The sequence below is a fragment of the Microtus pennsylvanicus genome, chromosome 18 (assembly GCF_037038515.1).
Source record: "Microtus pennsylvanicus isolate mMicPen1 chromosome 18, mMicPen1.hap1, whole genome shotgun sequence".
NCBI lineage: Eukaryota > Metazoa > Chordata > Mammalia > Rodentia > Cricetidae > Microtus > Microtus pennsylvanicus.
Genome location: NC_134596.1, coordinates 7,246,678 through 7,268,176, shown reverse-complemented (window position 1 = coordinate 7,268,176; position 21,499 = coordinate 7,246,678). Strand labels below are relative to the sequence as shown.

Here is a 21,499-nt window from a genome sequence, read left to right as displayed (position 1 = left end):
ATGGAAAAAGGATGGGATTGTAAGTGGCTGAAGGACTAAGTCGGTGCTTAAAAATTCTTATTTTTTTCCCCTAGAAGAGGCTAAAAAAAATTGGATGAGAAACAGCTGTTGTACCCAGGATTAGCAAAGACAAAACAGGGGTGCAAAAACTAGATTTTCTTGTTTAAACGAAAACTAGGGATCCTTCCCAGACTGCTTTCCCAGACTGGCTTCCCGGAAAGGTTGGGGTGTGGGGATCTAGATGCCACACACTGACCAGGTTGGTGTGCCCTCACCAAATGCAGGACCCTAGCCTGAAACAGGCATTGTAGACCTGGTTGGATACCGGAGACAGGGCCACCATTATTTTGAGGAGTGTTATTTTGGAATCTGACAGATTCAGGGAGGCCTAAAGAGAATTTGGTGGAAGAGGAAGAGGACCGATTTAACCCCCCTCTCACTACAGGCTAATTCACTTGGTTGCCGGCTGCGCCTCGTCTTGGAGTCTTGGACGCAGTGGGACGTGTCTCTCCCACGTCTCCCTTAATTAGGAGGAGGGAAACTTTTCTTGTTCCCTCCCACTGGCTTTGGTTTAGTAATCAGACCCACATGAGTCACGCCAAACACGCAGCCCCCTCCCGCCGCGGGAGTGACAACAGGGCAGCGTACTCCAGGCTGTTGTCCCTTTAAAAACCAGAGGGGTAATGATTTATCAAACGCGTATTATCAGGAAGGTGTCAAACGAAGGGCACCTTGCTTCCCACTGACGCAAACCCGGCCTTTCCCGGGGAGATATAGAAAGCGCCTCTTGTTCCGGGGCCAAGCCTAGTCCAGTAGCAGGTTTTACTCTACGTTTCGATCTGTCGTCCACATCAGATACGGTGAGTGCTTGCGTTTAATCTCTTAAGAGGAAAGGTGGGTGTGGGAATCCGGATGGCAGGTTCATTTAGGGTATTTCTTTTTGGAAACATCTGTGCAATAGGTGGGAGGCAGAGAACCATTTTTGAAGATTGAAGCCCGGGTATTCTGTTTGTACTTGAGAGCCTTGCCTTAGGGCACAGCGAGGTTCCCTTAGTCCGAAGGGCTGGGAAGTCTGCAGTTCCTAAACCGGATCCCAGGCACTCTCCCTGGTGCTGAAAGTCATGATGCTGCACCCGCGAGTGGCTCTGGCTCCTCGGAGCTGTTGAGAATGCCGGCTGGAGACCAGGGATTAGGTTTTCTACACTTAAGCTCAGTCTGTGCGTTGGTGAAGCCTGCTAGAGGGGAGGCTTTTGGTTGAGAAGAAGGTAACTTGATTAGTTTTACAGTGAACGAATTATTTCTCCTAACATGGAACTCTGGAAGGCAACGCTAGCTTGAGGAAGCCGAAGGGAAACCCAGTGCTGGCGAGTCTTTACGTTTAAAAATCAACGGGGGCGGGGGAGGGGAGAAGCTAATGAAAATTCTTAGTGAGTTTTGGTTCTCAGTCAAGATCAGGGAAAAGAAGGCCATTAGGTTCCTGGAAATGGACAGAAAAACAAAAAAACATTTGGCAACATCCCTTACATTTCTAGGGGTCTAGAATAGAATGTAGACTGTGGAAGGGTCAAAGTCAGACTACTACTTTGTGTGTCTGTTCATTGTTTCAGTTGCAGGGCCGTTTATTGTTGGTAATATTTTGATAAAAACCCTTTATCCTTTGCTACCTGGGTTACCGAGGTAGGTTTGGAGTGCTGGAGTTTGACATTACCCATGTGGCTTCCAGCCCTGGTCTAGGCCAGAGCATCAGTTTGTGATCACAGCTTGTCTATGGGAGAAAGAGAAAAAAAAAAGGCAATGTGCATTGTTGAATGACAAAGGAAATGGGGCGGAAAATTAAAGAATCTTTCCACATTGGTGAAAGGGATGTGGTACCCATAGCCTTGATTTGAAATCCACAGAGGGCAGGGAGCTCCTGTCTGTAGCGTTATTTCTACACTGCCGGCCTCCTTTCCCCTTCCCAAACCACTCTTCGTTCTTAGTTCATCCTCCACCTTGAGAGGAGGGAGGGAATATTAACATCTTCATGTCCCAGGGTTACAGACAGCACCGGCGAGTTGCGAAACGCCGATTCCTTTTGCTCGCTCCCCTGTGTATTTTGTGTCTGGACCCGGAAGGAGTGCATCTGTGTATGCAGAAGCATATATTTTATTTTTAATGCTGCCGTGACCTTTTTTTTTTTGTTTTGTTTTGCACGAACTTGACGTTGTCTTTGCAGGATTGCAGTGCTACCAAGGAAATGAATAAGCAACCAACCAACAGCCTGGAGGCAGCAGTGCTGGGCCACCGGGATAGCCCACGTGCACCCGGGACCAGCCCTGAACAAGACCTGCCTGCCGCCGCCGCCGCTGCGGCTACCGCCGCGCCGCCACGTGTGCCTAGGTCCGCTTCAACCGGCGCCCAAACTTTCCAGTCCACGGATGCCAGAGCCTGTGAGGCCCAGCAGCCCGGAGTAGGGTTTTGTAAACTCAACAGCTCCCAGGCACAGGCGACCTCCGGGGCTCTCCGGGACCTAAGCGAAGGGCACAGCGCACAGGCCAACCCCCCTTCCGGAGCCTCTGGGGCCGGCAACACGCTGCACTGCAAGATCCCAGCTCTGCGTGGCCCGGAGGAGGACGTGAACGTGAGTGTGGGCAAGGGCACGCTGGAGCACAACAATACCCCAGCTGTGGGCTGGGTAAACATGAGCCAGAGCACAGTGGTGTTGGGTACCGATGGCATCGCGTCGGTGATTCCAGGCAGCGTGGCCACCACTGCCATACCGGTAAGCAGGTCACAAGCGACTGCGCTGCCTGCTGCTCTCCAACCGCGCGAAGGGAGCTGGGCCCTGGCGGGTGCACGTATGCTAATGGGGAAACGGGTTGGCAATGCCAGGTGGTGGATGCTGGAGGCAGCTTTGGGGCTTCGGAAGCTCGCATTGCTGGAGGCGGGGGTCAGGTGATCAGTTAAGGTTTGGGGTGTTCGTGTGTGTGTGTGTGTGTGTGTGTGTGTGTGTGCAGCGACCGTGCCATCAAGGTTCGGACTTGCCCTTCCCAGCCTCAGCGGTAGAACCGGTGCAAATCCGTTAAATAAAAGCAGATAGATTCTGTATCTTGCAGCAGACGCGAGTCTCCTTCCTATCAGTGTCTGAGTCCTTTTGTTTCTTCAAATATAAAAACTCCGATTCAAAAAGAAGCACGGAGACAAGCCTGGGGTGGTATGGGAGGTGGATAGAGCTGATTCTGAGGGTTTTCCGGTGAGCCAAACTTACTAACTGTGAACTCTTTTAATGAGAGGCTGCTGAACTTAATTAAGCATCAAGGTCTCTTAACCTGGGCCCTTCCAAATCTCAGTACATACTTTAAAAATTTTTCTCCTTACACAGGCCCTCGCAATTGCATAAGGTTCGGTTTAGGCTCTTTCCATTGGGGTTTACTCCTTAACCAGAGATAGGAAAAAACCCTACAGGGTGAACCCCAATCTCTGCACCAGTGCTAAAGGCAATCTTCCCTCTCTATAGGCTTTTGTTTGTTTCCATTCCACCCCAGAGATTTCTCTTCCTTCTCTGATTTCTTCTTTCCCTCATGCTGTTTCAGGGACTGGAGCTCTCTTTTTTCCCCCCATGGCCTGCCTTTCCTCTAGCTTCCCTTGGATTTCTGGGCTAGGTGTGTGGCCAGAGCGCAAGCTGAGAGTGGGCCAGATCACATCACGTACACTGTAGGGTTTACAGAGCTTTCTCTCCCTAATCACTTGCACCTCATGCCCCAGAACTTACACAGTAGGAACTCAGCCATCCAGCCATCAGGATAACTAGAAATGACCTTGCATTTACAGGTATCTTTGCTTTGGGCATTTTCTTTCTAGAACACCATTCTGCATATATTAGGTGCTTTTAACAGCATGTGTCCAGCGGTGGAGCAGAAAATATGTCTCCCACACCTCCCTTTACCTCTGCACTGCGACAAAAGAGCCAGAACTCCCTTCTGGAGTCAGCTGTGTTGGAGGGTGGGGCTAGGGGTGGAGACCGGAGTGTGGGAGGAACAGCCATGAAACTTTAAAGAGCCAGAGAGACCAAGGTGTACCAACGTCTCAGACCCCTCTGACACTCACTCAGCCCTTCTTCTCCCGCCCTAGGCTGCCTTCTCTCTTGGTCATCCCAGCTTTATCTTCCATGACCTGGAGAACCTGGTGAAGCCCTCAAAGCTGTCACTTGCTAGGTGAACGGTGACTGGAAAGCAGGGTATCCCAGTGTCTGGGTGTCAGGGACACTTTCAGAGTTCACGCAGAGTGCCCTCCCCATTCATTTTGCTGAAGCTTTCTAGAATCACGAGCTCCGAGGTTCACAGACTATTTAAGCTGGCAGATGCCTCAGAGACAGGTATTCAGAGGCCTCCATTGTCTAGGTTGGACCCAGGCTGAGCCCAAGCCACTCTCAGGGAGTTGTCTTTGCTTAGTAGTAAGATCTAGATCAGAAGTCATGGTTTTAGCTGGCCTGTCTCTTAACCACATCAATCTTCTCTATTCTTTCTCTTGTTTCAATTCAACTCCAATTCTCTGTCCAGCCCATTTTCCTTGCTCCAGGTTTGAAGAATGCACCTTTTCAAATTAGCTGACTGGGCAGGTTGTGCCTGTAAGCTTTGGCAGAGAAAGCGAGGCAGGGGCTATGGCTGGCTTTAAGCATTACAATTCTTATTTCTGGCACACATTTTGAAGAAAGGACCGAGGAGGGGTGTACAGTGAGGGTTTTTTTTTTTTTTTTGGAAAGGGGAGGAATTGGTTAAGAACCTGCTTGCTGGGAACTCCAGGCATGATATTGGGGGTCTGCTTGCCAAATGAACTCCTGGTACCAGGGAACAAATATGCTTGCTAGCAGAAACAGGGTTTGGGGAAGGTTGCTTGCTGGCGTGCCCTGTCTGTAGGATTTGGGGGGAAAAAGGATCAGAGGTCTGATTAAAACAGATCTTTAGAATAAAATTTGGGGGCCTGCTTGCTGAAAGACTCAGTGCAGGGGTGAGGGGGTGAGGGCTCTGCTCGTGGATGCATCCTTCCTTCCGATTTGGGGTCTTGCTTGCCGATGCATCCTCTGTTGGAAACTGGGGGTCTGCTTGCCGGGAAAGGCCCCCCAGCTGTGGGGGGAGGGCGGAATGGGGCCTGCTGAGGACCTACCTGGGTCTGCTATCCGACAATGTGCTTTTCCGCCCTCAGGAGGACGAGCAAGGGGATGAGAATAAGGCCCGAGGGAACTGGTCCAGCAAACTGGACTTCATCCTGTCCATGGTGGGGTACGCAGTGGGGCTGGGCAATGTTTGGAGGTTTCCCTACCTGGCCTTCCAGAACGGGGGAGGTATGGCTTTTCAGCTCTTTCCGCCTGCGGAGGGGGCAGGGGGCGGGCACCGGAGGGTTGGGGGGTGCATCTGAAGACCTCAGGCAGAGGTTGGGAGGGAAGTTTGGGGTAGCCTGGTTCTTTGCAAGCCAGACTGCAGGAGCGAATGGAACCCGCTGGATTTCAGAGTGGAGATGGACTGGGTTGAGGCATAGGCCTCATTAGGGATCCTCTATTGGCCCAGACTGGGGAATGGGTCTCCAGGCAAGTGTACAGGGAAGCAGGGATGTCCGAACTCTAATAAGATGCGATTAGTCAGGAAGGGTGTACCTGATTGCTGGAGATGCACTTTAGAGCCGATGCCCTGCTGTCCTGGAGGTCGAACTGTGTCTGTCTTAAGGTTTTAACTGGGAAATCTGAACCTCCTTCTCGGTTGGAGACTGCGAAAAGAAGAACAACTGTGCCAGAATGCAGGGTGCAAGCGAGCAGTGGGAAGTGTGGGGTGCACCTAATCAGAAGCACCCCAGCCCAACACCCCTTCTTGGGAAGAGGCAGGAGGTATTTTTGATTTTAGTTAAATCGTTTGCCAAAGATGAATCTTCTCCCGTGTGTTCTCACTGTGTGAAAACCGCTGCCTTTGAAAGAAGAGTGGGGGAGCCAAGGAGCAGGCATTAGAACTCACTGGATCTCGGGTGTACCCACCAGGAAAGGGACTCAATACAGTCAGGGTCCGTTGGCTGGCCATCTGAGGTTGAGGCGAGGGACCGGCTGCTCGTCCCAGGCCAGCGGACAAGAACCCTCCAGGAATTCCACCTCTACTGGACCAAAGGTGCAAGGAACATGCCCCCCCCCACCCCGGTTCTCTCAGCCCCGGAGGTATTTGGTGTCCGGATTGGTACCCATGCGGCAGCAGGGGATAGTTACGGATGTAAAATAGAAGACACCCTTCTCCATGTCGCTTACTTCCAGTTTCAATCAAGACACTTCACAAACACTAACTCAGCCTGCGGAGTGTTAGCAATCAGGGGTGCCCAGAAATTGTGTGGACTTAGGTGCCCCAGCTAGGTTTCCATTTTTTTTCCCAGTAGGGCGTCCCTAGGCCTGAGTGCCTGGTCGGGAGGAGGTGCTGGTTCTAGGGCTGCAGGGACCGGGAAGGGGGTTTGCGTGTGGGAGATGGAGCCAGGGGAGGGATTCCAGCAGAGCTCCTTTGCCCGCGCAAATGCCCGCCCTTGATTCACCGGGTCCTGTGGGCCTTAAGGGGGCTGGGGAGAAGAGCCAGAGCGTTGTCCGCAGTGCGGCTCAGGCGCCCCACAGCCCGCAGCAAAAGTGGGGAGCTTTGCTCTACCTCCTCGGGACCGGAAGGGTCACACAATGAACATTTTTATTTTTAAAAATTTCTACCCAGAGAGAGTAGAGGGGGAACCCAAGCCTAGACCCCAGTAGTTCTTTCCCGCCTGGAGGCTTAGGAAGGAGATGCCCTTCTGCGGGACCAACCCGGAAGAAATGGGGGGGGGGGGAGAAGCTGTTTTCTCAGCTGAGCAGTCTTCCCGACTCGGTTCATTCTCAACTCCCCAAATTGACCTTGACTCCTGGGTGGGCATTCGCTGGTAATTCTCAGGCCTGAGAATCCCTGAAGAGAAAGAACTCCCCCAAACCCCGCAAGGCAGCAGAGGCCCCGCAGCAGCTTCCTCCGGGCCTTCTAAGGAATAGAAATGAAAGAGAAACGCTTCTGGGGGCTCACAGTCTAGACAAGACAGCCACATGAATACTCAGAAGAGAAGGGCGCTTGGGGCAAGGGACTGTGGGAAGACTTCTCCCCAGAAGGAGGGCTAAAGAAAGCTCTGAGAAGGAAGTTAAGAAGTGTATGGAGGTGATGCCACCCGGGGATGTTGGTGTGGGCCGGGGACTGAGTGGGTGGGCATCCAGCGGCCCTCAGACAGAGCTGGCTTGGTGGGTTGAAGGTGTGTGGTCCCTTGGATTACTGTACAGGAGGCTTCACAAATCCAACTTCGCTGAGCGTAGGTCCTTAGAGGGCCGAGGCATTGATGGGAATCCACTGCCTCCAGTGAAAGGCGTAGATTTAGGGAACCACAGAAAGGCTTAATTTGGGGTTGGGGCTGGGAAATGAAGCTGTGTAAAGAACAAAAGACCATGAACACACAACTTCCTGTCTGGTAGGAAATTGAAGCAAGTACTGGATCCCCATGCATAGCTTTATGTTGTTGGAAGAAGGCCCTCCACTGCCCCGTGGGTGCCTTCTGTTGATCTGAGACCTCTCAACAAAAAGAGCATCTTCAGTTTATTGTAAGGAGTCCAGCCCCAGTCCAGAGGGTTAAGCTGGGTCAGAGCCCTGCCTGTCCTCCTGACTCTTCCTTCCCCTCTTTCCAAGGTGCTTTCCTCATCCCTTACCTGATGATGCTAGCACTGGCTGGCTTGCCCATCTTCTTCCTGGAGGTATCACTGGGCCAGTTTGCCAGCCAAGGGCCCGTGTCTGTGTGGAAGGCTATCCCAGCTCTACAGGGTGAGTGTGGTTCTCCCCCTGCCTCCAGACCCTGCCTTCCTTGCCGTCTTCCCAACTCAGGGAGGGAGACCTGCTCTGCTCTGTCCCCTGCCCCCTTCCCCTGATCATCTCTGCCTCTGTGGGGTCCTTGCAGATTGTCTCCCTCTCCCTGCCAGACAGTCCATTCCACTGTCTGTGCACCTACCTGCATGGAGCATCTGTGTGGGTGTGCGTCTTGCATGCATGGTCTTTGGGACGACATCAACACAGACGGTTCCCCTTTGCAGGCTGCGGCATCGCGATGCTCATCATCTCGGTCCTCATAGCCATATACTACAACGTGATCATCTGCTACACACTCTTCTACCTGTTTGCCTCCTTCGTGTCTGTGCTACCCTGGGGCTCCTGCAACAACCCGTGGAACACGCCAGAATGCAAAGATAAAACCAAGCTTTTGCTAGGTAAGTTTGGACACGCCTTCACTCTGTCATTCAACAGATACTCAGTGAGCACTTAATATATTCAGGTAAGACCTTATACTAGATTGTGGGGCATGGAGGTGAATCCAAGCATACTTAACTCTAACATTTAAAAAGCTCATGGCTAGCTGAGCGGTGGTGGCACAGGCCTTTAATTTCAGCACTCGGGAGGCAGAGGCAGGTGGATCTCTGTGAGTTCAAGACCAAGCCTGGTCTACAAGAGGGAGTTCCAGAACAGGCTCTAAAGCTACAGAGAAACTCTGTCTCGAAAACCAAAACACAAAAAACAAACAAACAAAAAGCTCATAGCTAGAGGCTGGGAGAGAGAAAAGTTTTGCTTACTGCAGAGAGCTGGTGCATTTGTTAAATGTGCAGGCTAACCCTACTGCCTTTATTAGTGTGGGTGAAGCCAGGAAATTTGCATTTTTACCAAGGTATCTAGGACCTTGTTTTGTTTCATTGAGTGTTTGATCTGGGCAGGGGTGGGGGTGGGGAGTAAGGAACCCTTTTTGGGTTTTATTTTTCTTTTTTACCATGATCCTCCTTGGCAGACTTCTCAAAACAACCCCACAAGTTTTAGACTCCAGGAGCCCCACACATGTGATCCCTGAGTTCTGAGTGCAGACTCTGAAGACTTTGCTAGAGATGTGCATCCTGCTAGGGCCCGGGAGAGGGCTGCCTGCTGTGGGTGTGCTGGGTGTGCGCAAAGCACTGGGTGTTCAGAGATCCTCCGAGGGTGTGAAATCCGCAGGGTCCAGGAGTCTCGGGTTACAGGCTCAGCTCACTGGGTAGAAGGAAAGAATGAATGCCCGGAGACTCGGGAAATAGAAATAGTTCTGTATTCTGTACTCTACCTGCCTCTGCTGACCAGAGGAAAGACCGGGGTACGGTATGGCAGTGCCTGTGAAAGTGCTAAGGCGGTGGTGGGGTGGGGAGTGTCAGTCACTGTGGGAAACTATGGTCATCTTAATGGGTTCCTATAAGCAAGTGGTCTCTCCCAGAATACTGTGGCTTTCCATGGAGGGTGAGTTCTTGCTGAGGCCAGCTGCAAGCGATCTCTGTGATTTGTTGCTAACACTCACTTCCCCAAAGAGTTCTTTTCCCATACAGAGCCCATACTTTGCAAAACTTGGCCATTAGTCGCCCCTGTAGGTGTGTTAACAACATAAAGTGAGTTCTTCCTTCCTGCAATAGTTACTTCCTGTTGCTCTGATGAAACACAGGTGAGTTTTGGAAAAAACAAATTTATTTTGCCTTATGGTTCCAGGGTGAGGGAAGGTACGGCAACAGCTGGCAGGCATGACGGAAAGGGCAGGAAGCTGAACGATCACATCAGGAAACAGAGAACAAACTGGAAATGGGGTGTCTTAGGAAGGGTTCTAATACTCTGGAAACGGGATGTCTGAGGAAGGGTTCTAATGCTCTGGAAATGGGGTGTCTTAGGAAGGGTTCTAATGCTCTGGAAATGGGGTGTCTGAGGAAGGGTTCTAATGCTCTGGAAATGGGGTGTCTTAAGAAGGGTTCTAATGCTCTGGAAACGGGGTGTCTGAGGAAGGGATCTAATGCTCTGGAAACGGGGTGTCTGAGGAAGGGATCTAATGCTCTGGAAATGGGGTGTCTTAGTGAGGGTTCTAATGCTCTGAAGAGACATTTTGACCAGGGCAACTCTTGCGAAAGAAAGTATTTAATTGGGCGCTCGCTTATAGCTTTAGAGGTTCAGTGCATTTGGAGGTTTAGTTTCCCATCAGGGAGGGGAATGTGGCAGCAGGCAGGCAGACATGGTCTTGGAGAAGTGGCTGAGAGTTCTACATCCAGATCCTCAGGTGTGCAGAGTTTAGGCGGAAGGGAAGCATCTTTCTACCGTTCCTCTCTTATTCAGAACTTCTCCAGGTGGAGGCTGAGTGTGGCATGTGTTATATAGGTGTGTGTGTGTTTGTGTGTGTGTGCATTCATGTGTAAAAGCACTATAGTGTAACTGTACCCTTAGATACCCGATGATGGCATGAGACTACATCAGGCGGCAGGAAGACAGAGACCGGGCCTGCTGTGGGCTTTTGAAAACTCCAAACCCACCACAGTGGCACACTTCCTCCAACAGGGCCACACCTCCTCTAACAAAGCCACGCCTCCCAATCCTTCCCAAGCAGTGCCACTCCCTGATGACTAAGCATTTAAATATACAAGCCCATAGGGGTCATTCTTACTCAACCCATTATATGAGGAAAGGGGATCAACCCTCAGGCCTGTTTGCAGCTACTTCCTCCAGCAAGGCTACACCTTCTAAACCTCACCCAACAGCACTGCCAACTAGGGACCAGGATTCAAAGACACAAGTTTGTGGGGGACATCCATCTCTCACTGAAATCACCACACCTCTGTAGTCCCAAGATACCGACTCATATCTAAGGACACAGTTTACACTGTAGTGCTTTTTACATCCACACATGCATGTTACACACACGCCACACCCAGCCTCCACCTGGAGAAGTAGTTCTGAATAAGACCACAAGAGAGGACCAGTAGAGATGCCTCTCTTCAATGTAAACTCTGCACACCTGAAGTGCTCAGGAGTGAGGCATGGGGGCTTGCATAGGTCCCCAAGTTCAAGATTCCACTCTGAATGTATGATTACATGTCCCCAGTATCTATGGGACTCAGCATCCTCATCTCTACTGTCTACTGTTTCCCTCTTCATGGGTGGCTTTTTAAAATAATAATAATAATAATAATAATAATAATAATAATAAAAACCTCTTTACTTTTTGGGAGCCTACTACCCAGCCCCCAAATAAACACACAGAGACTTATTCTTACTTATGAATGTCTGGCTTTAGCTTGGCTTGTTTCCAGCCAGCTTTTCTAACTTAAATTATCCTGTTTCTATTTAACTATGTCTTGCCTCTGGGCTTTTACATTTCTTTCCTTCTTACTCTGTGGCTGGCTGTGTAGCTCTGTGGCTGGTCCCCGGCATCCTCCTCTCCTTCTCCTTTACTGGCTCCTTGGTCTCCTCTTTCCTAGATTTCTCTTCCTATTTATTTTCTCTGCATGCCAGCCCCACCCATTTCCTCCCCTGCCTAGCCATTGGCCGTTCAGCTCAATCAGACCAATCAGGTATATTTAGGCAGGCAAAGTAACACAACTTTACAGAGTTAAGCAAATGCAACATAAAAGAATGCAACACATCTTTGCATCATTAAACAAATGTTTCACAGCATTAATGAATGTAACAGATCTTCAATGAATATTCCATAACACCTCTTAATAGTTTTCTCAGGGTAGAACAGTGGCACCCAAATCTGGCAGTTGCAATATCAGAATCACCCGGGAATGAGCCATATCACTTAAGGAACAATCCTGATGAATTGGAAACCAGACTGTGGCAATGAGTCTGGAGAATCAGTAAATCAAAAGCTTCTCAGATCTGGACTTAGGATGTACCTCAGTTGATAGACTATTTACCTAGCATGCATGAAACACCGAGTCTGATAAAGAGCATGGCATAAGCTTGGTGTGGTAGCACATGCCCATGACCATCCCAGCACGCTGGAGGTGGAGCAGGAAGAATGGAAGTTCAAACCATCTTTGACTCACAGAAAGTTTTTTTTTAAAGATTTATTTATTAAGTATACAACATTCTGCCTCCATGTATGCCCACACATCAGAAGAGGGTGCCAGATCTCATTACAGATGGTTGTGAGCCACCATGTGGTTGCTGGGAATTGAACTCAGGATCTCTGGAAGAGCAGTCAGTGCTCTTAACCACTGAGCCATCTCTCCAGCCCTTTTTTATTTATTATATATACAATTTTATTTATTATATATACATGTATGCCTACAGGCCAGAAGAGAGCACCAAACCTTATTACAGATGGTTGTGAGCCACCATGTGGTTGCTGGGAATTGAACTCAAGACCTCTGGAAGAGCAGTCAGGGCTCTTAACCACTGAGCCATTTCTCCAGCCCTCACAGAAAGTTTTGAGCCGTGTGGGTTACATGAGATCCTGTCTTAAAAAAGAAACAGTATTTTTTTTTTTTTGCTCGGATCCGAGCCAAGGGAGGAACTGCTAAGTTGGTGTTGCTCCCTCCTTTCTGTTTTTCTTGCTCTTGGGGACAGAATCCAGACATGAGGTCTGTCACTGAGTAACACCTTCCCCACTCCAGAATAGCAGTTCTGGAATGCATGGCCTGCCTTCTTTTCCCCATGCAGCACTTATCTCTCTAATCTGTGATCTTGGAGAGATCCACTTTGTAGCTCTTCACAGAATCACAACAGCGTTCAGCTGCCAGAATGTCTTCCTGGGAACAACTGCCAAGTTTAGAGAAAGCACACTTTCCAGGAGCTGCAGCCTGGCCTGGAGACACCTCATGTCCTAGCCCATCCCAAAGCCCTGCTTCTCCTTGCCAGACTATGGCCAGAAGGGAAGTCCCATTCCACGAGAAGTTCTGGATCAAGTTTTGCCTGAATTCAGTCTTTAAGGATGCTTCCCGGAGCTCACCTGAGGGACCACACCGTCACAGTGAGCAGTGCCCTGTAGCTGTCCCCATTCAAAAACACAACAAGGGGGCTGGAGAGATGGCTCAGTGGTTAAGAGCATTGCCTGCTCTTCCAGAGGTCCTGAGTTCAATTCCCAGCAACCACATGGTGGCTCACAACCATCTGTAATGGGGTCTGGTGCCCTCTTCTGGCCATACACACAGACAGAATATTGTATACATAATAAATAAATAAATAAATATTTAAAAAAAAACAAAACACAACAAGGTCCACTATTATCTATGCAGCATGCGGAAGCCAGCTGCCTTCACTACACTGGTCTCTCTGAGAAGCTCTTTTTGGGAAATGCCAGTGTTAATACGGACAGCAAGCCTTCATAGACACTCCTTCACTGTTTCTATTTCACAGGTGAAAAACCTGGAACATAAGCCCTGAATTAAGTGTCTGGTCATCTTGGGACTAGGGTCCAAGTATGCATGCCTTTCAAGGCCATGACCTTACCTCAGTGCCAAATGCTTCCATCCTTCCTGAAGAGAACCCTATGAATTACAGACAGCAAGTGGCATGATGTTTTGTTTCTAGGTGGCTAAGTGGATTTTCAAACTTAAACTGTAAGTTGCAAGGTAGACAGACCCGGATCTGGACTTTGGGCCTCGAGACCCCAGATTTCTGCCCATCCAGGGTGCTTAAAGAATCTGGCTGTGCTCTAGTCTCTCAAGTCCCAGCAAAGTGGCACCATCTCAGGTGCTTCCTAAGCGATGATATGGTTGATATCTGTGAGATATAAAAACGATTATGTGCACAGTAGTTAGGTCAGTGATTTCACATCTAGGCTTCTGTTCAAAGGGAAAACTAGAGGCCAGCAAGTTCTGCACAAAATGGCTAATCGCAAACACAGTCCCAGTATTGAAAAACAGTAGAAGCTTAGTATGTGACAAAATTCACATAATTGGTGTGTCAGTTCCATAGTTCAAATAAATAACGGCTTATTCAAAGGACAGGGTATTCTATCTATAATCACTCAAAATAAACATTCGTAAATAAAGCATGGGGAAATCCTCACCACGTCACAGGCAAAGTAAGATGTATGTTCAAAGTGGGATTTTGTCTTTATTAGCAAGACCTATGTAGATTGAAAGCACGAACGTGTGAACAGTTTGGGGCCATTCTTTGCCCAATTTCCTGTTGTAGACATGCACTTAACATGGAGTTTATATGGGTGTGCTTATTCTTTTTAAAGTAATCTGGATATTATAGACTGGGTCGGGCTCATGAATGATGTCCCAAAAGACCAGCATGACCTAGTCCTGGTTTGGCTTCACGTCTCTCTCCACGGGTAACTTGAAGTTAGCCTGAGAGGCAGAGGGATGGAGGCCTCCCATGACTAGGCATCTACTCAACTGCGACACCCACAGCCGGAAGCTCCGAGTGCAGACCGTGGGCACACTTTACCCTTGTTATTCCCAGGAGCCTAGGGACGAGTCAGAGCCCACAGTTTTCTTAGCCAGTGTTTTAGCTGTTTCATTGTTAGTTAAAGAAAACAAGCGATCAATATCGCCCCTCTGCACCCACACCCCCTCAGCCCCTGTCATCTCTACATGGGTGGCTTCGACACCTGGCGGCAGGTTCTCCTTGGCAAGTGTGTCACTTCCATTGTGGTTTTGAGGTGACATAGGAAAGGCGACAGTAGCCTGGTCTACATTGACATAGAGTGGCTTTAGAGCCCCTCTGCTTTGCCCAACTGTTGGGGGTTCAGGCTATAGTTTTTCCCATGCCATCCCCAAGATGGACACACAAGCTAGGCTTCTTTGGGAGGCGGGCCCGCTGCCCACCCCATCAGTGTTTCCCAATTGACCTCCCAGCACATCCCCCCAGCCCCATTAACCACCTCCTTTTCCCCAGCCCAAGAGAGGTGATGAATGAATGAATGGCTGGACATTTTCACCTTCACACACAGTGGGTGGACGTTTGTCCCATGCCTGGTGTTGTATGTTGAATGAATGAATGAATGAATGAATGGCTTGGCATTATCACCTTCACACACAGTGGGTGGACGTTTGCCTCATGCCTGGTGTTGTATGTTGAATGAATGAATGAATGAATGAATGAATGGACATTTTCACCTTCACACACAGTGGGTGGACGTTTGTCCCATGCCTGGTGTTGTATGTTGAATGAATGAATGAATGAATGAATGGCTTGGCATTATCACCTTCACACACAGTGGGTGGACGTTTGTCCCATGCCTGGTGTTATTTGGATTATGTCGTCTGACTGGCGAAAGTCACCATGCAGATGGTAAGTACTGTGTTCACTCTAGCCTGAGACCAGCCCTGGGTCTACCTACAGATAGACGTAGATTATGCCCAGTTTTTTCCTTCTTCTTTCTCCTTCCTTACTGTTTTCATTAAGACAAAGCCTTGCTCTGTAGTGCAGGCGACAGTCCTCCTGTCTCAGCTTCTTACGTCACAAGGTGCCGCTCATAGCACAGGCTACTGCTTAGGCTGGCAGCCCTCCGAGGATCCGCAATGGAGGACAGTTTGTCCCTGCCCTGCGGAATGAGTCCAGCCACCGTTTTGTGCAAACAGGGCCTTAGCTGGGTCAGCTCAAATGGGAACAGTATAAATACCATTTCTATTTCTGGAATGGCTTAATTTTCATTAGAACTTTAATTAAATGATCCCTTTTCTCCCCGGTCTTTCCTGTGCTTTCATTTATTAGTAATTGCCCGAGTAAAGAGAATCCCATTCCAACAGCTTTCCAATTTAGCTGATCATTATCGCTGTTCTTTGTTCGGGGTTGCTGGGCCGCGGAGCTCTGATGAGATGGTCTGTTAACCACTTCTCTGGCCGAACGAAAGGGCGGAGTGCCGGGAAGCACGCTCCTGCCGCCCAGTGGTGAGAAGGGACATTGCAGGAGGTTTGAGGCTGCCGGTGGCTCTGCAGTGTTGCTGCGGGAACTGGGAACTTGACCTTGTGAGGCAGCACTGTTGGAGGTCCACAGGACGCCCACCGCTGCACTCTAGGGAGTCTTTACAAGGGCAATTTTGGAAGCAGGCAGGGAGCCCTGCGCTCTTCGCCGACAGGTCGCTTTTAAAAAACCACAGCACCCTACAGATAGCTCACAGTAGGTTCTCAGGATACCTTCTCCCCCTCCCCTGCGCGCTAAAAGCATTTGGAACGTTAATTGCCTGGTTCAGGTTGCTGCTGGGGAAGAAAAAAACCGTCCCAGTAACTTTTTTTTTTTCTCCTGGTTTTTCGAGACAGGGTTTCTCTGTAGCTTTGAGGCCCGTTCTGGAACTAGCTCTCGTAGACTAGGCTGGCCTTGAACTCACAGAGATCCGCCTGTTTCTGCCTCCCGAGTGCTGGGATTAAAGGTGTGCGCTACCATTGCCCGGCTTCCAGTAAAGATTTGATAGTTGTCAGTCTGCAATTCTCCTGAAACTTTTTCTTAAAATAAAGTATTTTTAAAGAAGATAATATTGAAAAGGCGGGTACTAGGGAAGATAGATTTAGCAGAGCTAGTTTTGGTTTGCATCTGGTCGGGGAACAGGCTGCTGTTGCCATTTGGTGAGCAGTGGCCAATGGTTCTTACCACACAGGACAGCTTCCTCACCAGCAAAGAAATGCCCTACCTGGAAAGTCGTAGCGCGTAGCGCATCACAGAGGAATCTTGGTCTGAGGAAGCAGTCAGGAGGGACGCGCTATGACTGTCCTTTGAGCCTTGCTTGATTGAGAGATTGAGATAAGGTCGATCTCACGCTCCTGGCAATCCTCCTGCCTCAGCCTGCCACACGCTGGGATTATAGGTGTGCACCACCACCCAGGAGTGGTGGAGACTAAAGCCAGGGCTTTGCGCTGTCGGGCAAGCGCTCAGTCAGCTGAGCCCCGTCACCAGCCCACGTTGTAGTCCGAGGTACCTGGGGGTGGGGAGGAGCCGTAGGGAATGGAGGCAGGCCAGGTGCTCATCCACTCTGTGGACAGATACAATGATGAAGGTTGAGTTCCTGGTAGGATTCATTGAGTATGAATCTTGAAACTCCCTGTCTCCCTTAACTTGGTTTCTGCAATAGCGCTGTGATTGGGTCATCCATCCTCAGCAGCTGGAGGTGCTCCCAGGCGGAATGGCAGTGTGAAGCTCTACAGTCGACCCTGTGGTTGTACTCACAGAGGGTGTGGCATGGGGACACACTGCATCTTCACCGCAAGTGTTTGTCATCGTATCTAGAGGAATTTTTACTCACACCTCACAATTTGGGAAGACTGCATGCAGATTGGCTTTCTGTGCCCCAGCCGGCACATCAGGGAAAAGGTCAATGCGGATCGGTGGGACACTCAGTCGCCTGTTCCAGGTCACCCCCCCCCATTTATACCTTTCTCCTTGAGTGTCCCCCAGGACTCTCTAGGTACCTGAGTTCGTGACCCCTGCTGTGTACTTCAGAGTGGGCTAGATCAAAGTGATCCTTGCAAGGAGTGAGTGCTTTGTCCTTCCAGGCAGGACCTTGGCATGTGGCTGCAAGTTCTGGGTACCAGCTGACTCCAGGACTAGAGGGGGTGATCTAAGGCTAAGGGCCGTAGATACAGTATTTCAGACAGCCCTAAGATGCAGTCCTGCCCTCACAGCACAGTGCCAGCTATGTCTTTATGGAGTCCTGTGGGCTGTTTATGTAAAATATCAGTCCATTTGTATGCACGTGTTCCTTTCTGTGGTGCTGGGAACAGAACCTGGGCCTTAGGTATGCTAGGTTAGTGCTTTACCGCTGAGCTAACCCCCCGGCTGTGCTTCTGTTTATGAGGCTGCTAGAAACATACTGTGAGAAGAAGATCCTAGCTTCTTCCTGATGCAGGTGAGGAAAACAATTATCTAAGCTTGCCGGCTCCATGGAAGACTTCTTGAGCTGGGCCCAGTATGGTGCCTGGCATGCCAACAATTGCCTGATTGATTTTCTCTCCTTAGCCCAGGCCTTCCCAGCCTCCATGCTTCTGACATTTTTGATCAGATACTTCTTTGTTGTGGGAGAACTGACTGCTGCGTTGTCGAGTCAGTAGCATCTTTGGTCTCTAGGCACTTGATGTCAATGGTGCCCGGCTTCTCAGATGCAAAAGTTAAAAAGGTTTCTGGATGTCATTGTATGTCCTGTGATGATCAAATTCACTGAGATGCACTGTTAGGTCTGGTTGAAGGCTTTTTAGCACACAGTGTGGTTACTATGTCTTCTAACTCATGTGAGGGTAAGAACTGTTTGTAGGGCAATGTGGGCTTTTAAAGTGAGCTTTAGCATTGTTCTCTGTTTGACCCAGAATCTAGTCCGAGATGCCCTAGAACTTGCTGTGAGGCTGAGTATGACTTTGAACTCTGACCCTTGAGCACCCACCTGCCCAGTGTTGGGATTGCAGGTGTGAGCCGTGGCGCCTGGTTTCATGTGGTGCTGAGCATTGAACCTGGGGTATCCTGTATGATTGACAGTCTACCAGCTGAACTGTATCCCAGCACCCTTGATCCTCCTGCCTCTGTTTGACGCTGCTGTGATTACAGGGTGGTGCTCCTGCACCAGGCAGAGTGAGCACTTGCTAGCAAGCCTTCTGTAGCGACAGCACTTAAGAAGGAGCTATGCCTGCTGCTGGTGGCGGCACACCTTTAATATGAGCTTATGGAAGCAGAGACAGGCACAGCTCTGTGAGTTCAAGGCCAGCCTGTTCTACAGGCAGCCAGGGCTATGTGGAGAAACTCTGTCTTGGAACCCTCCCCATAAGGAGCTTAGTCTGGCACGTTTGCCTCTCTGCTGAAGTTCATTTGCATAATCCCCTGTCTTCTGTAGTGTCCTAAGAATCTGGGTTTCAGTTTTGATCTCTTACTCATTACCTATGGAACTCGGTAGAGTTATTGACCTTTTCAAAGCCCATCTTCACTTAAAACATTAGTTAATTATGTAATGTTTTGGGGACAGGGACTTACTGTATTGCCCTGAATGGCCTGGAACTTGCTATCTAGTCCAGGCTAGCCTGGACCTCACAAAGATCCACCTGCCTCCCAAGCGCTGGGATTAAAGCCCCACTTTTCCATTTTAAAAATCCCGGTGCTATGTAAATCTGGGTTTTAGTTATTAGCACAAGGTATTGTGTTGCTGGGGATGTGGGGTGAGAACTGTACTCTGCTGATAGTTCCCCACTGTTCCCAATACTTGGGGTCTGGCTTCTGTCCACAAGCAGGCAGAGGGAGACCCTGTGTATTCTCCATACTTAGCTCATTGTTTCTGCTCCGCTCTCTCCTGAACAGATTCCTGTGTTATCAGTGACCATCCCAAAATACAGATCAAGAACTCAACTTTCTGCATGACTGCCTATCCGAACTTGACAATGGTTAACTTCACCAGCCAGGCCAATAAGACATTCGTCAGCGGGAGCGAGGAATACTTCAAGTAAGCCTGGAGGATGATTTCCAGACCAGACCTGTGAGATGGGAGGGGTGGGTGTCCTCCTTCTGCGCCCTCCTGATGCCAGTGAGCAGAGAGAGAGAGAGAGAGAGAGAGACTGTGTCCTGGTTGGGCTTCCAAAAGCCATTTGCTGTGCACTTGGGCCTGGAAATGAGGGGTGACCGAATGACGGCAGGTACGAACAAGATGGGTACCGTGGCAATCCATGTGCCAATGAGAAAAGAGTTCCAGCCTTGACTCATGCCATCAAAGCAGACTTCTGCCTCCCCCACTTGATCTCCAGGGAAGAGAAGTTGAAATAAGAAAACAAGCCAGGCTAAGGCTTTAGTTTAAATGAGGAAACAGCTTTCCCTTCCTCCCTCCCTTTCTCCCTCCCTCCTTCCATCCCTCATATTCTTCCTCCCTCTCTGTTTCCTTCCTTTCCTTTTCTCACTCTCTTCCACTTCCCTTTTTCTCCATCCCTTTTTCCCCTTTGTGGGAGAATTATCTGTAATCTGTCAATCATGTTTTAAATAATAAACGCTGATTGGCCAGACAGGAAGTATAGGTGGGAAAACCAGACAGGAAGTAGAAATGATGCAATGAGAACAGGAAAATTCTGGGAAGAAGGAAGCTGAATCCTCCCATTCCTGCCCAGACCACTGAAGCAGCAGGATGTGATTTGCCCCACTGAAAAAGGTATTGAGCCACATGGCTAACATAGGTCAGAAAAATGGGTTAATCAAAGATGTGAGAGTTAGCCAATGAGAGGCTAGAGCTAATGGGCCAATCAGCTTATAATTTATGGAGACCTACATGTGATTTTTTTGGGGGGGCTAAACAGTTGTGGGGTACCAGGCAGGACAAAAAGCCCCAACAACCAGCAGGCCCCCATTCGTGTTACAGAATGACGCCCACATGGATAACTACATCCACAAAAAGCCTTAAAAGCTTAAAAAGACTGAAGTAAAGCATTTCAGTTTTCAGCTGTAGCAGTAAAAAAAAAAAGCTATGTTGTTTTAAAATGCCCGTTTTCTGGGCCCTCCTGCCAGAAAAAAAACCCTTTACTTCCTTCTCCCATCCCTTCTTTCCTTCCTTTCCTTTGTCCTTGCTACCCTTCTTTCCAGAAAGGGACTCCCTCTGTAGCCCTGGCTGGTTTGGGACTCACAGGCATGCTCTTGCTTCAGCCTTTCTGGGCCTGGGCCTACAGGCACAAGGCCGCATGTCTGGCTGCATTTTGTCCTTTCTCTGTGAGTATTGTTAATGTTGAAAATGGGTTCAGGGTTACTAGAAGCTGCTTAGCTGGGAAGAGTACTCGCTGAGATGTTTGTGGAGGAGGGCAGTGTCAACTTCCTGGAGGGGAACACAGTGCCATCCAGCTAAGCTGAGAATGTTATGCCTGCCTTGCATGGGACCCCCCAAAACCACCACAGAGCCAGTATCCGATGCAAACACACTGGGGTTTGTTTACAGGTTAGCTAACTTGGACCAGACCTTATTCAGACACACACCATAGCAGTGGGTGGGGGAGAATGGCCCTGAGGCTTCAGGGTAGGGTTTTTAAAGGGGGAAACTGCAAGCAGGGTGTCAGAAGCCTTGACATTTTGGGATTGGGTAAAGTATGCAAATTTTAAATTCATTGGTTGGGGTATAGGGGAATTTCAAAACAGTGACTGTCAGCAGACAAGAATTTCTAAGCAGCTGTTAATCAGCTATCTACAAGGATGTTGGAAGCAAGCAGATGTTGTTTGGACACCCTGCTGGGTCACTTTGACCAGGGCTGGCGGCACAGTTTCTTGGGGGATGTTTATGCCTTTGCTGGGCTGCATTCACCCCCTAGTTAGGTCCTGTCTAAAATGGAGTTCTTTCTCAAAATGGAGTTTGTTGTGCTCCTTCATTATCCTGAGTGCAGATGCGGTCAGTGTGGACAGGACTGAGAATGAATGGAATAACAAGGCAATGGAGAAGGGTGGGCTGAGGCAAGCTAAAGGGGCGCCTGCCAGCCGCCAGGAGGCCAGGGTGCCTGGCTCTGCCTGATCTGTTTTGAGGTGATATGAGCCAGTGCTGTTGGGGTCTCCAGTGACCACTCCTGGTTCACTGAAGTAACTTTGCACCCTAAATCCTCCGTCTCCCAAGTGCTGGGATGACTGGCGTGCACCATCATGTTCATACCATGCTGGGGATTCAGACCAGGACTGCATGTGTGCCAGGCCAGCACTCTCTAGTGAGTGCTTTCCTATTTCAGTCAACGGCAGCCTTGGAGCATGCGTAGTACAACTTGAACTATAACGCAGAGGTGCATTTTGAGTCCCTG

At 49.5% G+C, this 21,499-nt stretch overlaps 1 protein-coding gene across 2 annotated transcripts in view; it reads left to right on the top strand.

Moving 5' to 3' along the window:
• The first annotated feature begins 576 nt into the window (after positions 1–576).
• The window catches only part of Slc6a5 (solute carrier family 6 member 5), a 55,645-nt gene continuing 34,722 nt past the window's right edge, over positions 577–21,499 (top strand). Inside the window, exons 1-6 of one of the 2 annotated variants that reach the window (XM_075952756.1) lie at positions 577–860; positions 2,216–2,761; positions 5,182–5,320; positions 7,689–7,820; positions 8,087–8,260; positions 19,050–19,191. In XM_075952756.1, coding sequence (XP_075808871.1) covers positions 2,237–2,761; positions 5,182–5,320; positions 7,689–7,820; positions 8,087–8,260; positions 19,050–19,191 — 1,112 coding nt within the window. In that variant the 5' untranslated portion in view covers positions 577–860; positions 2,216–2,236. Of the gene's footprint in view, positions 861–2,088; positions 2,762–5,181; positions 5,321–7,688; positions 7,821–8,086; positions 8,261–19,049; positions 19,192–21,499 lie in introns of those variants that run through there. The other variant, XM_075952757.1, reaches the window with a different exon arrangement.